At 38.2% G+C, this 16,233-nt stretch overlaps 1 protein-coding gene across 5 annotated transcripts in view; it reads left to right on the top strand.

Moving 5' to 3' along the window:
- The first annotated feature begins 298 nt into the window (after nt 1–298).
- The window catches only part of klhl13 (kelch-like family member 13), a 40,566-nt gene continuing 24,631 nt past the window's right edge, over nt 299–16,233 (top strand). For 2 of the 5 annotated variants that reach the window (XM_079480317.1, XM_079480314.1), the window contains exons 1-2: nt 299–390; nt 4,680–4,757. In XM_079480317.1, coding sequence (XP_079336443.1) covers nt 4,705–4,757 — 53 coding nt within the window. In that variant the 5' untranslated portion in view covers nt 299–390; nt 4,680–4,704. Of the gene's footprint in view, nt 391–4,679; nt 4,770–12,259; nt 12,790–16,233 lie in introns of those variants that run through there. The other 3 variants (XM_079480316.1, XM_079480313.1, XM_079480315.1) reach the window with 3 other exon arrangements.

The raw sequence follows: 16,233 nt of genomic DNA, 5'->3' as shown, positions 1-16,233 counted from the left end.
AACTAACACAATAAAAACATGTTAAAAATATGAACATTAATATAAAATATGACATATTAAAATACGTGATTTCGGAGTTTTCTAATTTTGGAACCAAATTCAACACGGTTGATAACAGCACCATCCAATCAACAGTCATTTCTTCCAGACGCCTGAAAAATCAACCAATCACTTTGCGTATCCTTGCGCCATGAACTTCTTTTGGTAACGGAAGTTTGAGCGTCGACAATTGATTGACATACAAGTAAACCATTCAGCGGAGCGTCTTGATGCATATTCCTTTGAGGATACAGCCAATGAAAAACAAGGGAGGATGGGCTTAGCGAGGTCCATGAGTGGAGTGGATTTGGGGGTTTAAGAAGAAAACAAGGGTGAATTCCGGAGGTTGTGGTGAGTAAAATGGCTTTCAAAGTTTATCGGTTTGATATAATAGGTGCCAAACTGACATATCAGTATTATAGACGTAAAGACAGATATAATTCTATACGAAAAGTAGCTTGTTGTGAGCTGAAGCTAAATGTAGCAACAGCAGAAGCACATCTGCGATTGGGGAGCCATGCTTCAGGTTTTGTCCTTTTCCTTCAAAAGACAGCTTCGCTTTTAAGGACCAGTCAAATCCTGAAGTATAGCTCCCCAAAAAGCAGAATGACTTATTTGCCTATATTGGCTTTAAAGTGGGCGTATGACATGCTTTGTGTGTGGTTACCCAGTCTGTTCCCCTTCCTAAACATGAATATACATATCGCCAAATGTGTCTTCCACAAAGTCTGTACATCAACTAACAACGAGAACTACAAACCTGACGAAGCACTGCTAGAAGAAAACGCAAACTAAACAATATACTTTAAATGTCTTATTTTTGCTCTTAGACACTAAATATGCTACTGTCTTTTTATAGTTGCTTTGTGCTGGACACTGTGTGTTGAATACTTATTGTGTTGTGTCTTTTTCCCTAACACGCTTGACTCCTTTAACTTTTAGTGTGTTATGCTGTCAGTGGATTCTTCTTTTAAAGAGAATGCACACGGTTACATCTGCTAATATTGATATAGTTTCGTCTATTTTTTGTGAATAATGTTGTGTATATCAAAATGATAGCCAAAAAGAGCAAAGAAGGACTTTGCAACAGGACAACTGTTGTCATAAACACCCCACTGTGGCTTTGGATCATTTCTGAAATCATTTTTGGACATCCGGATACTCAGCGGGCATCTACTCCAGCTGTCAGAGACTGAAAAAAGATAAGCTCAATTATTAAGAGCGTGATTCGAAGCAGCTGGGGGGCCGAAAGGGCCTCCATGTGCTCATATGCCATGACAACAGTAACATAACACTGATGGCTAAAACAAGCCTTTCTACAGGGGCCTCTTACTGAAAGCTTATTTTAGCGGACATCCTGGGTTGTGTATTGTCCTGGAAGTTTCCTTTATTGCTTTTGTTTTAACTGGAAGCAAGCACACGGTTCGATATGACTTAAGGCAATACTGTACTTTTTTTTAACATCCATTCATTGCGTTTAAAGCAAACATAAATAAAAAAGAACTTCACATACTGATGGGTGGGTCTTGTGACCATAGTTCCACATTGCTTGGAGGAGAGGCATTTTCCTTTATGCCATTGTTTAGAAATAGCAGTTGAACCTGTAATACAATTCCCTCTACAGGAGAAAATGATTTTTTTAGTCATTGTATGACTAACAAATTCGATTTTGTTTTGGAAGTAATTCAGTCTGGAATTATGGTTTGGTATGCGCATGGACTGACACAAGGTGCCATTTCTCAGTAGTTGGTTGAGGCAATTCATTAACTAGTAAAAAGATTTTGTTACCTTACCATTTTGACCTTTCCATTTAAATTCTTAGATTGTCTACAGTTGTTGATGCATTCTTGATGCTTTTACATTTCTCAGTATGACTAAAGAGATTAAGATTATGACCATTCCTCAGCGTTTAAAGTGTATGCACTTAAGCCTGAATGTTTCAAACTGTTCTGTTAAAGGGGTCATATGCTTTGTGTCTTTGGTGTGTTATAAATTGCTCATGCACGTGTTAGACACTTTCAATTAAAAAAGTTAAAGTGTCAGAACAAAATATGCATTCTGTCTAAAAGTGAATGCTCACCCAGAACTGCCTGAAACGCCTCGTGTAACCTCACCCCCACAAATCTACGTCGGTTTGCGGTATGATTTGACTAAGACCGCCCAAATGTATACGCAAGTAGGGTGAGCGCACAATTGCTTTAGAACCTGATGTTCCAAATATTATAAGAGGCGTTACATTTCTGCCACACGCTTGCAAGTACTCGAACAATCACTACGTCACTGGTTAACTGGCCAATCATAGCACACCTCGCTTTTCACAGCGATGGGCTTTGCTTTGTTTTTTAACCTTAAATCGTGTATACACAATGCATTACATCTAAAACGAACGATAATATTCATTTAAGCCATGTCACATGTAGGGTTTGGTCCCGAAACCCGGTGCCGTACCTATATATCCGGTATGTAACTGGACTGAATCAGACCGCAGATTTCGGTGACTCATTTCGGTGCCACTTACGTGCTGACTGAGCCGTCGATTGAGACATTCATCATAGTAAAAGACAGTTTGAATGCGCGCTCTCTCTCCCTTCCTCCATCTCGGCATCCATCACTGGCCTTTAACTTCGACCGCTGCATAAGGCAAGTTTTATAGTGAAACTAACGTTCATTTGAAATGCACATGTCGCGTCTGTAATGCAAGCAATCACAATAAAACTGTTGCGTGCGTTTAAAATCAATGAAGCGTATACTGCGTGCAGTGGAGTTCGGTCTTAAGACAGTAACACATTTGACAAGACAAAGCAGTGAAAGTGCTAAAAAACCTTATAGCTTCTGTCAGTCCGATCTCTAGACATCAGTCTGTCAAGCTTTTTACTCTGACTGCATGTATAGTCTGTTTTTAAAATAATGCACATATAAAGTAGCCTAGAAGGCTCTCTGTGTATGGATTCAATCTGTTGACATATTCATCGCATTTTCTGCCCATATTTAATACAACTATGGTGAGCATTTAGTTGTTGCTGGAGGGTAAGGGAAACAGTAAACACTATATCATCTTTCTAGCAATGTTAGTGTCCATGCTCCTTTCACATTCACTTAACTTTAATTATGAATTTGTTGTGTATATTTTTATTATTTAAAAAATATTTTTCAAGAGTATTTATTAAGCACCAGTAACGACAAAAACCCAAACGATACCCAACCCTTGTCATATAACCCCTTAAAAGTATTTCTTCTACAAAACCACAAAATCAAGTTGAACAAACATTCAGTTTGTGTAGTACAGTTTATCCTTGTTCTTTCTTGACCTCTATCTGTTGCTAAGACACTGTAGTTGCCAAGGCAATGAGGAAAAATTCTGCAAGCCATTGAAGTGATGAAATTGTTCACCACATGCTTAGGGTTCACCACATTCATGGTCTTCCTTATGCCCCTGTGCCCAGTTGCCTGGAAATGGTTATTTTGTGGGGTCTTAAAAGGTCTTTGTCCTGCAGATCTTTATTATTTTTGACCGACCTGTCAAGGCACGAGGCACATGGCCTTGAAGAGGAATAGCACTGCTATATAGTACATTTCTTGCTATGCTAGCTAAGTATGGGACTGCTACCCAAATTATGAGCAGCCCATTATTAATAGAAATGCCATATGCTGTTCAGATGCAAATACGGGAAGAGTCAGAGAGAGGTAGCAAAGGAGACTCAATACAACAAACCTGTTTTAGAATAAGTGGTTTGATGCACATACTTAATTATTATGTATCTCATTATAACAAAAACATTTATTTAAATCCATAAAAATTGGGTGTAAATTAGGGTTGTTAAATGAATCACATCCAGAATAAAAGTTTGTGATTATCGTATGTCTGTGTACTCTGCATATTAATTTTGTATTTATAACACATAAGCATACATGTATATATTTATATACATTTTATATATAATATAAAAATCTATAAATATTTAAGTTATTCTAAGTGTTTATAATACAAATTAAATATGCACAATACACAGACATTATGTAAACATAAACTTTTATCTTGGATGCAATTTATCGTGAATAATCGTTTAACAATCCTAGTGAAAATCAGTGTGTAAGTCAATTTCTTTGAAGCTGTTGTTCTGTTGTACCTTTGTCTCATCCCTAAACAATGCATTTATGTGTTAAATTAAATATAGCCTATCGTTTTTAAGAAAATGCTTACTTTTAACAGCTTTGAACAACCTGTTTTTATAACAGGTGCCATATGCAACATGGAGATGTGTAATGCTTTTAGGCATGTTGCATATGGCAACTGTTATAAAAACAGGTTGTTCAAAGCTGTCAAAAGTAAACACATTTTAATGGAAGACTGTCATTTCATTGTTGTCATTCTTGCAATTTCTTACTTAAAGTAGACGGCTAGGTAACATCAACCGGGTGACGCATTTAGATCAGCAACAAAATATTGCAGCAAAAATGTTCACTTATGTGACGAAAATTCAAATGTTTGAGGTGAAAGGCTAAATAACATGTAAATGTATGTAGAGTGATATATGGGCTATTGACAGTTCTGTTTATTGTTGAGCACTAATAATCTGAGTGTCTTCTTTCTTTTGAACGTTTCCACACATCTCATTATGTTTCTCTGATGATGTCCACAGGTGTACTAGGGTTTTGTGCCTGGGCATGGACCACCCTGTGCATAGAGGAGACGCCATGTCCATTGGACTACACGACAGGTACTGTGCAATGTATGTGATCTTTTACTTTTACACAGGCGATACCTTGTTCATTCTCTATACATCCTTCCTGTGCTGAGACCCATGCGCTTTCATTTAACCCCCACCTGTCGGGATGTAGTCCTTATTTTGCGTCCGTATCTTTCATCATGAACCCTTTGCACACATGCTCTGAAGAGTTTCTCAGTCTTAGATTCAGTCGTGAAGAAAATTGTTACAATTGAATTTTACTACAATTATGTTTTTGCAACAATGCACGATGTTCATGGTTTGGTTTGGTTTGGTTTGGTATTTCTGTGGCTAGTGCTGATTGGTTGTTCTTAGAGCTTTCTTTAAGCGCTATAACCTGTATTTTAATAGATAAAATGTCTTTACCATGGATATCACTGAATTAATGTAGATGTCATCAGCCCCAAATACTGCTCACGATTTTTAGTTTGTAAGATTTTGTTTAAGTAACACGCATAATAAGCCACTTGGGGTATATCGCAGCATAAAATGTTTTTGTTGTTGTTACTATTCTGATAAACATTTGTAGTGAGTGAGCACTTTGTAAGTAAGATCATGCATGTGTCAACAAACTCTGGTTTACACTTGAATCTTTGTTGTTTAACTAGCATACATATTTTTGCAGTTGTCTTTCTTCAGTCCAGCAGAGTTTTAGAAAATTATCATAAATACTTGAAAATATAACACTTCCTTAGACCATGGGTCTTCACCGGGGATCCACGGTGGAACTGCAAGGGGTCCGCCAATTACAGTTTACAGGCAAAAAAGTAAAGTATGGGTACATAAATATCAGAACCACTGTTCTCTCGCACGTGCGAGGCTACACAAACTCATCGAAGCTCCTGCACATTGCAATTTTAACCTGCGTGCGGAAAAAAAAAAACATTTGATAAAGCATATGACACCACACCGCTTCAGCATTGTAAACTCTCAAATGTGTTTGAAATCAATGAAACGCACACCGTCACCGCTTTCTGATGGTGCATGTCAAACATGTTGCCCCAAAAATAACGCAGCCTTGTTGCATGTTGCTCTCCTTAGTCTGATACGATGCATTTTTCGTGTAATTGACCATGTTGATCCACAAGAAAGACAACGGAGAACATTTGCTCTGATTTCTTTCGCATCCAGAGACAATCTCTACCTCCGCGAGAATAGTCTTTATCAAGGGTCAGTCATCTCATTGAAGCCTTAATAAAAACTAAGGTTCAGGTATGATTCAGTAAAATGTAAATGTATGATGCTGCAAATCCTTTAAAATAATCAAACAATCTATATTATCAATAAAAATGTTACACAGAGAAGTATGTATGTGCAACAATATCATGCATAATAGTGCTAATGTAATGTCTTAACATAATCGTCACAGCAATATTATGTTTTCTTCTATTTAAGTAGCTCTGTTTACACATTAAGTACCGGTATATGGGGTCCCTGATGCTCCATGCAGCTTTCATCTAAGGGGTCCTTGCACCGAAAAACGTTGAAGACCCCTGCCTTAGACCAAGGATGTCCTGACCGGCTTTCACACACGGGTGACAGAAATGTGTGCCGCCACAGGAAGAAGAGCGTGCGAGTGTGAGATTCGTGTTATCTGCCCTATACAGTCAGACCTGATGATCTGTCGTCTGTAATGTCTAAATCACAGCAGAACTACAGCATAAGCTCTGACCACATAAAAAACACTAAACAGTCAATTAATCAACAACGTGCCTTCGCAGCTCCCACACCGAGCAAAGCAAAAGCATGACCACTCATGAATGTTTTTCCATTGTGTTCAAATAACACAAAAACAAAGGGATGTGTGAATTCTGAAGAAATGATCCGAGCCAACCTGCTGCTGGCTGAAATGTTACACACACTGAGGTTTACATGCCAAGTTGGCACGTAATGGCTGTGCGTGTGTGGGTATGTGGGTTTGTGTTTTGAAGTGATGACTCAGACCTTTGAGATCATCAGACTAAGAGTCCGTCATCTGGTGTGTGGGACAGTATTGACAAGGCTATTACTGTGTTCTGTTAAGAAATGGTTGTGAAAAGAAGAAGCAGTATAGTATTAGATGCGTTAGAGTAAGTATTCAGTCCTTTAAATCCTTATAACCTATGATTGTAATAGCATTATATAGGCTAGTAAAATATCACATCACAAAATATTCAAGTCAGTGTGGTTCAGGAATGTGTTTTGTGGAATGAAGTACATTTCTAAACACTTTGGATAATTATTTCTTAAGTTGGGTAAAGAACCCCAAAAAACCTTTTAACTGTGCCTAAACCCAATCTATATAGCTTCTGTATATTGCTATACAGTTATTGCTTCCATTGTTTACCCCATCTGTAAGTCACTTTGGATAAAAGCGTCTGCTAAATGACTAAATGGAAATGTAGATTGTGGTTGATTTCTTAAACTTGAACACACTAACTGATATGACTCAGGTTTTCTCTCTAAGATGTTTTGGACCATTGTCCATCTGTGGCATTCTTGTGAAAGTTGCCATAGCAACTGTTTCGGGTAGTCTTAACAGAAAGTGTTAAAACTGATCTCAAATAACTTCTGCACTTTCTACTCAAATGGTTGCACTGGAGTGTTTGAGGAATAATACTGCACATCAATCATGCCAAATAACAACCTTAAAGTGCAGATTTTTATTGCAGACACATCGCTACATTATAATAAGCACTTCGATGTTGTTGTTTGCTATTTGCGTCACAATATGCTCTTAAACGTATATCTTTCATTGCATTACGAATTGGTAAATTTTGGGCTTCCATCTTGTAGCACACATGCTGCCCAAATTATGGTCTGTGGCATGGATTCGGTAAACTTTCCTGTAGCTCAGTGGTAAGAGCATTGCGTTAACAACACAGGGTTGTGGGTTCGATTCCAGGGGATTGCAGATACCTATGTATAAATGTATAGGATAATGCAATGTAAGTCTCTTTGGATAAAAGCGTCTGCCAAATGCGCAAATGTAAATGTAAAACTAAAGACTAAAGTTTTCTTTGTGTTTAGGATGGTAATTCAGTAAATGGGGTGAGCGCTGAGTTTGGTTGATGTTAGTTTGAAATGGTATTGTTTTTGCTGCACACAAACAACTCCCATGTCAGGATAGGAAGCTGATTATTATAGGATTGAGATTACAAAGAATACACAGAGATGGTTACACTTTGCATGTTGCCTATGAATGTTTTTTTTCTGTATGTTTGAGTAGTTCTCGTTAAATCAGCTTACTTAAATTGATACTAAGAATGATTATCAGTGAATTTGTTTTTTTTAAATCTCTCACTCTCTAAATATCTCTTTCACCCTTAACTGCTGTTATTCCACTCTGTCGTTTTTATTTTTTATTCACAAACGAATTTAGCCCATCCCTTTTTATTCAACTCCTTTATCCATAACTTGTCCCTTTTTGTCCTGTCAGCTGTTTTTTCAACCCTTAAGTGCTTAATCAAGTGAGGTAGCTCATCTTTCTCTCCACTCACTCACTCACTCTCACACAGTACACACACACAGCTGTAAAACGCTCTTAGATCAAGCCTTTTATGTCATGTTGTCTTACGATGTCTTTCTTTCTCTTCCACACTTCTTCATTTCTTCTAAGGCTTGTTTCAAATATGAGCCTTGTTGTACAATGCTTTGCATAATGTCTGCATATCATAGTGACCAAATGAGAATTTTGTTGAATCTTTCCACCATTCCACATTTAAATTCTACATTTATTCCACTGTCATACAATTCCAAGAAATTTGGAGATGTTGCCATTTAAAGATCTTTGTTTATACAAGTATCTCACTTTATTACAGGTCTCTTCATTTCAGCTTGAGCTTGCTTATTACATACAATAGGTGTAGAACATATTTGAATGATTGCCTTCCTATGTCAATTGTCCCTTAGAAATGATCAAACTAGCCATGCAGCTTTTTCCATGGATTGTTTTTTGCTAAAACTCTTACTATCTTAGTCCAAATGGGAAAATGATTTCATATGCAACTTTGCATAACTGCTTGCAATGCATGCTTCCAGTTACATGCTGTTTTACTTGGGCATTCCAGGTGAGCTAAATGTGCTGCAGAACAGGAAACCGCTCAATAGTGCTGGTTGCTCACATAAGTGCCACATTCACCATGTAACGGACACATTCAATGCCGTTGTCTGAGCATAGGTAAGGTGATGTTAGAGACGGTGAGGTTTATGATAGAATCACTTTCTTTCTCTTTTAAATACACACACCCCTCTGTCTTCGCCCAATTAATTAAGGGTTAAATGTGTTGCGAGGGTGAGCCGCGTCTATTCATAGAATGGTATTAATAGAATGATTAAGGGTAAGGAGGGCAGAGAGAATGTAGGATGAAGAATGTTTGATCTCTCACGTGAGAAATAAGATGAGAGAGAAAATCACAAAGGTAAAAACCAAAGAGGAATATTACTATACCAGTATTTTTGGCAGATTGTTCAGGTCGTCAGGGCACCATCTGTGCCACGTAGGCACTGATGGTGTGTGTTTTTTCATTATTATCTTAATAATGATCTTCTTCCCACACGCACACACATGCACATAACTGCTTAAGTTTACACGGATAGGCCTAAATCATGTGGTACTGGTGGATATCATGCTATGAAGTCACACAGATGGATGTACTTGCACATTAGTCTCTCTTTTGTGGCTGTGTTATTGGATGTTTATTTGCTTTGCTAATATAATTAGCTGGGATTTGCTCTGATAATGGATTTAGCTGCTTCTGTGCCAACCAATTACTTTGTGTGTGCATACGTGTGTGTGTGTGAGAGAGAGAGAGAGAGAGAGAGAGAAGGAACGTGAGCAAGTGCATGCAAATATGTTGCATGGATGCTTTTTGCCACTGCAGTGGTTTTTAAAGGTCCGGTTTAACACGCAGTTTCTGCCAATCTCATATTAATCTTGAGTACCTATAGATTAGTATTGCACTTGCCAACAAAACACAGAGATATGACTTGGTTTCACTTACCGCATGCGGTTCATGTCCGTCATCTTTCATCGTTGGGACCGCTCCACCTCTCAGTTTCAAACACTCTGCAAATCCAGTGTTATATTCACTGTTAATATAACATCCATCACTGAAATGCCGGTAACAAACAAACACACTTCAACTTCTCTCATTATCGCAAGAGTAACATGCTGCAATCTTGATGGTAAGTGGGTCTTCCTATCGCTCATCGGTTGACACATGGACAAGCTATTTCTGTTGCCTTGCCGTGGGTGTGCTTTTCCGACTGAATTGCGCGATAATGGAATAAGAAAAGTTATGTATAGGTTCAAAATAAACTTTCTGAAACCTATGCGAACCTTGGGGGAGTGTATCGAGCACAGAAATACTACAAAATACATCCAACTCGTTTTTTGTCAACTTGACCATGTTAAAGGCCCGCTAATTTAGCCCCATGAATGTGACTGTTCAGCTCAAAATAAACCATAGATCTTATATTATACTGTGCCCTACAAGTCTATTTTTGTCTGTGAGGAAAAACAGGCTGTTTTGGTGTGTGTTTCTTTAAATGCAAATGAGCTGCTGGTCTCCACCCCTTTTCCACCAGAAATCGCATTGCTCTGCGAGCCGGTGCTTCCAACAGCAAAACTGAAGAACGCTGTTATTGTACAGGATAGTTTGGGTCTTCCTCGGGTCAATTCAGCAAAAAACATTTTTACTTTATATTTCCCGAGACCCGAAGAACCTAATAATATACCCGACCCGTGTCCGAAGCTGCCGTGAATCTTTTAGACCCGAACCCGCTCGGGTCTCGGGCCGGACCTCGGGTTTTCGGATCTAAGTGGACCCGTGAAGAACTCTACCCTGGACACCTGATTTTTAGAAACAATGTGAAAAATTTAAATAGAAAAGAATGACACATTTATTTGGGTTAACTATTTCCAAAAGTCTTTTCTGTCTTGTTTGGTTTACCCTCCCATCAGCCACTAATCTGAAGCCATTATCTGTAATATCTTAATGGATAATCCATAGTAGCCAGAGAGAAGGTATGAGGATGAATTAGAAGGATGTTATAGAAAACATTGATTTTATTTTGTGAGAGGTTAATTTCCAGTTGTATCAATTAGCATGACGACACTGATTAGCTCTCTAATAAAGGCTTCTGTTAACAGATTTCACTGTCTGGTTTATCTCTTTAGACCGTGAAGCATCTGTTCTGAGCTGCCTGCTTACAGCTAGAGGCTAAGTGTGTCCTTTTGAAATGTCATGTATATCTTCTCCATTCAGTGCTTAACTAACCAAAGTCCAGTAAATTATTTGAGGAATGACATTTCTAAACACACCTGTTAAAGTGTTTGTGGTTTTAAAGTGAAGTTTCCTGCTGTTGTGAATACAACATGGTGTGTCCCGTGGCCTGCCTACCTATGTGAATATTGCTTGTCTCAAATATTCATTTGTAAGTATGTTTAGGTTGCATCACCTGATCCGTGGTATGAGGGTATGGACAGAATTAACCTCCCGATGGCCTCTGGTGATCTTGCTATATCTAAGCCTAGCTTATAACAGGATCCATAACAGGCAATGTGAACTTTTTAAGCTTCTTGCTCTGGATATTACTGGTCCTTGGTATGACCAATCTGTATCGCGATGCATCCATGGAAAAAGTTAAGAGACTATATCATGGACCGCTTTTCTGATTTAAAAATTTGGTATGTGTTTAGGTAAAATTTTAGTTTTTGTTTTATTCTGTGAACTACTTTCTCCCAAAATTAAATTCTTTGGCATTAATATACAGAAAATAAAATCTGGAGAAAGAGCTTTGCCCAAATACGGCAAAGAAAAAAATTTCAAATCTGCTTTTAAGCTATACAACAGTAATAACTGTACCTCAATTTTTATCACAGTTTTAACATGTCTTTCACAGAGAGTTTTCAGCATCTGTGACTGACCACAAAAGCAAATGTAGTACACATTATGTTGCTCTCCACTCGCCAAATCTGTCATCACGTTTAACCCTGTCTTTTCTGCTATTTAATCCAAGTGAAATTATATTTTGAATACCCATCACCTTAACTGAATTTCTACGCCTACTTGTTCTGGAAAATAAATATTAAATTGTGTAAGAAGTGCCAAAAGCAAAGCTGACGCTTCAAAATATTTCAGCGTTTCCAGAAAGCGTTTGAACACGTGAAATGGCATCTACTGTGACATCTCGTCAAGCCTCTAAAACGGACGTAATCGCAGAAACGACTGCGGTGTCTTTTTATCCTCTTTGACGTGTACTGTCACGGCAGTGGGTGAAGTGCCCGCGGCGGAGTTTGTGCACTGCTTGCGCCGTCTGGCTTGATGTTTGGCAAAGACCTGTCTCTTACAATGAACATCAGCTGGGGATTTATTGATAAAGCAAAGCTATATTTGTATTGATTGTGTAGACTAAATAGCGCTCGGTTTGTACATCTCCCTAGCCCGCAGTTGTGTCGTATTTCATGTCATCTCATTAAAGTCTTAACGCTGAGCTTTTTCTCTCTCTCTGCAGTCAGCCTGCATGAGAATTGCGAACAAGGTGGCACTATTGCTGAACATCAGCGCACCCAGCGCGCATGTCTCATCTCTGCGCTGACCGGACGCGACGGTGCCTATTTTTTCCTCCCTCCCTCCCTCCCTTTTCCGTCCTCTCCATCATCATTCCTCTGTCTTTCCCGGGAGGTGATACTCACCGCGGCTCAGGCGCACCTGCTTTTCACCTCTCGGCTCAGGCATAAGCGTTCGTTCCGTTTTCCGACCACATTCACTTGAAATACAAACAGGGCTGCTTCGGCTGGGAAGGACCTGGGCTTCCTGTAGCTTGCTTTTCCTCCTCCCTGCTCTCGGCGAGGGCTGACAGGGATGGAAGCCTCTTCGTGGATTCGCTTTTCATGCTTCTCATCATTCGCGCTGTATCTCTGAGGTGGTGATCGGAAAAACATGCCGTTGAAATGGAAAAGCGGTTCGCCCGTTAGCTGGAAATTCCCCGTGCCCGTTCTCAAAACATCCAGGTCATCGCCCCTGTCGCCCGCATACATGTAAGTAGTTGCGTTAATAAATGCAATTTGTGTTTTAATATGTGATTATTGGCGTTTTGAGGGCGCGTGCGGTTTTTTTTTCGTCCGCTTTTATACATTCGAGGTTTGAGGCTGTTGATGCTGGGGTCGGTCGGTGTCTCTGTTTATAACCTAATTGTGAACATTTAGAAAGCTTTTTTACATTTTAAAGACATTCCGCACGACCACGTCTGTTAAACTTTTACATTTGACAACGTTTAACGTGCTTCCGCATCGCCTGGTGTTGCTCGTGCACTGAGGATGCAGGATTCGATGGACCCTCCTCCCTGCTCTTTTATTTCCCTCCCTGTGCTTTCTTTCTCCATTCTCTCTGTATCCGCTTGAAGGATTTATGTGCGCTTGGTCGGACCGGGCCGAGATAAAAGGCAGTAAAGCAATCTTTTGTCCTGCCGTGTCGTGTGCCCTGGATTTAGGCGCGTGTGTTGGGTGGGGGCACGGTGGGTTGCTTTAGGATGCAGTAGGCTACTGATACTGGATGATACAAGACCGGCAGAGCTTCCGCTTGTTTCTTATTCCGGAACGATCAATAGACGAGCTCACCGTACAAAATCACGGTGATTGATCATGTTTAGGCTAGAAAAAAAGTAACGTTGTCTTTTAACACAGAGATGCGTTAAAAGATGCTTTAATAAATGCGCACTACTCGTCGGATCAATAAAGCATCCTAAAGGACATTTATAAAATATAAAGTAGAATAACATAGCATCTAGAACCCAGTTATCTAAGAATGCATGCCACACCGTGATGTGATAATATACCACAAATATCACTTATTTTATTCTTCATCATAACTGTCCTCAAGCAAATGATTGTAATCTTCGTGAAAATTACTGTATAAGCATTTAACTTGAAGCTATTAACTGAAGCAGAGAGTTCGATGAGCTCTGCTCTTCTGTATTAGTAATCTGAAAAAAAAGGTTTTCATTCAACCAGTTAAAACGTTTTAGAGTAAGGATTCACATCTATATTTAATAACTTGAGCCAATGAAAAACAAAAAAACGTATTTATTTTTTGTTGCACCTTTTAATCTATCATACGGTAACATGTCTACATTTTTCATTGTCTCAAGTTATAAAATATAGATGTGAATCCATACCCTAAAATGTTTAATTGGTTGACTGAAAACCTTTTTTCTCACTACAACATTCTTCTGAAAGTGGTTTTACAAGTTGAGTTGTGCCCTGGTTTGCGTTATTGTTTTGTTACTTATTTCTTTCACCTCCCGTCTTGCTTGCTTTCTGGCATTCTGGTCGTAACTGTATACACAGTCCCTGTAAATCTTCCCTTAAGGATCAGTGTCTTTTCATCTTTCTAGATTTATGGTTTGAGGTTGTTGATTACAGTGTTGGGTTCCTGACCCTGTAGCCCCTCCTAGTTAAAAAAACAATGTCTATTTTTACTTCTTTTGGCCGGGTGTTGTATGATTAAAGGGTGAGCTGTGGTTTCTGTATTTTTTAATGGGACATATGAATCCCTCTTGTTTTATTTTGATGGTCTCCGCTTTAGACATACTGAATAACATGATGTAGCCACTAGCCAGTTGTTAAGAATTGCATCGCGTGTGTGAGAGAACAAGGGGCGTTTGGATCTTGTTGTTCTTTTGTGATTTGGGTAATGTGCATTGTGTTTTAATAAGGGTAGAAATTTGTTTAGCTGTGGTTGTGTTCATAAGTGTTTCTTCACTTCCTAAATATACCCTCTGCACATAGTGACATTTCACGTTCAGTAGGGCGAAAGAGATAACCGATTCTGGTTTCTGATTTTTTAAGTGAAACCTGCGATTCCGTGATTGACAGTATATATATATAAAACCATATTTACTTTTCTTCAATGCACATTTTGTCATAATACATTTTATTTTCATAAGATAAATTATTGAACATTACAATTTCCTAAAATGTCCCTAAATGTAGTTCTCCAAGCTTTAATTGTATCTTCTCTCACCTAAACAACTCTTTGGAGAACCGTGGGGTTCAATTTTCTAAAGAGTACCGTAACACCCTCATCTCACAAAACTATATAGATAAAATAGTACTTCAACTTTATTCTAATCTGTTTCTGTTTATGAACCTAACATTTGTTTATTTAGTTTTTTCTAAAATGTAAAATAAATTGTCTTTATCTTTGGTCTGCAGTATTGAAAGAAGTGGGTTGGTTCATTTTAGCTGCAACTTCATTATAAAGTACAAAATCTTATGAGTGAATTGTAGGCTACTCTAATGATTTATATATATTTGCACTTTTTTTGTTAGAATAGAACTGAATCAGATATATATCATATATACTGTCTGTTTATTTATTCATTTTTTTATATTTTGGATTTTAAAAACAACTAGAAGTTGAAGTGTCATTTTACCTAAGTGAAATGACCATAGTTTTAACATAAGACAAGCAATCGGGTTGAATGGAGTTTACTTTAGTTTTGCCAAGAGTGAACAACTTTAACATAAGTTAAAGCATGTGTACAAGTTTAGCATTGGTGCTAACAAAACTGCAACAAATAATTTGACTTGGAATATTAGGTACTTTGAAAATGTACAATTGTAAAAAAATAGTGCAATTCAAAATTTTCCACAATATACAATGCAATATGTAACATTTTCACTGGACATTGATAATATTTACATGGGACATTTGACATATTTAATAAGACTCAAGATAGCTGAAGATTACATGCTGCTCTGCCTATGAAAGTCCAGCGAAGAAGTAGTCTCTAATAGCAAGGCCTACACCCATGAAAACACCAACACAATGCACACAATGGGTTTCCAGCTATCACCAGGTAGTGTGAGGATCCATTAGCCATGTATTATCTATATTATCTATCTATATATTATTTCTAAAAAGCACATTTCACAATTTTGCACTGTTGCAAAGCCGCTTCACATATATACAGTATTATGTATTATTACAGTATTATTTGTTATTTTAATGCTACCATTTAACGTTAGCCCCACAAGCTATTCATTGGCATCTCAGCTAAAACAAGTGTTGTCTACACGTTGTACTTACTAAATAAACAGATAAACCGCAAAAAAACAGCCATACAATTAGACGTGTCAGGGTATACATGTATATAAATAGTACATAGTTGGTATATTTATTTATATTTTTTCACTTACCTATAACGGGACAGTCATACAGAGAGGTTGTTGCGTTTAGGATGAGCCGTTATTTTGAAACCATTCCCGCGAGCGCAACATGGAAACATTTGGACATTTGAAAACATAAAAATAATCAATCATTAAAATCTCTATTTCATGGGTTCCTCTAGATGCTGTCTTATACAAGAGAGATCCAGGAACCACTTACATGTTTACAGATGTTACAATAACCATTTTTTGTAATTGAGCTCCTTCAATAACCCGCACAGCACTTTGAGGTGCCAGTGTAGTGAAAAGGTG

This window comes from Barbatula barbatula, assembly GCF_947034865.1.
Source record: "Barbatula barbatula genome assembly, chromosome: 2".
In the NCBI taxonomy this organism is placed as follows: Eukaryota; Metazoa; Chordata; class Actinopteri; order Cypriniformes; family Nemacheilidae; genus Barbatula; species Barbatula barbatula.
The sequence above is the reverse complement of the archived record's forward strand: the minus strand, read 5'-3'. Positions and strand labels throughout refer to the sequence as shown.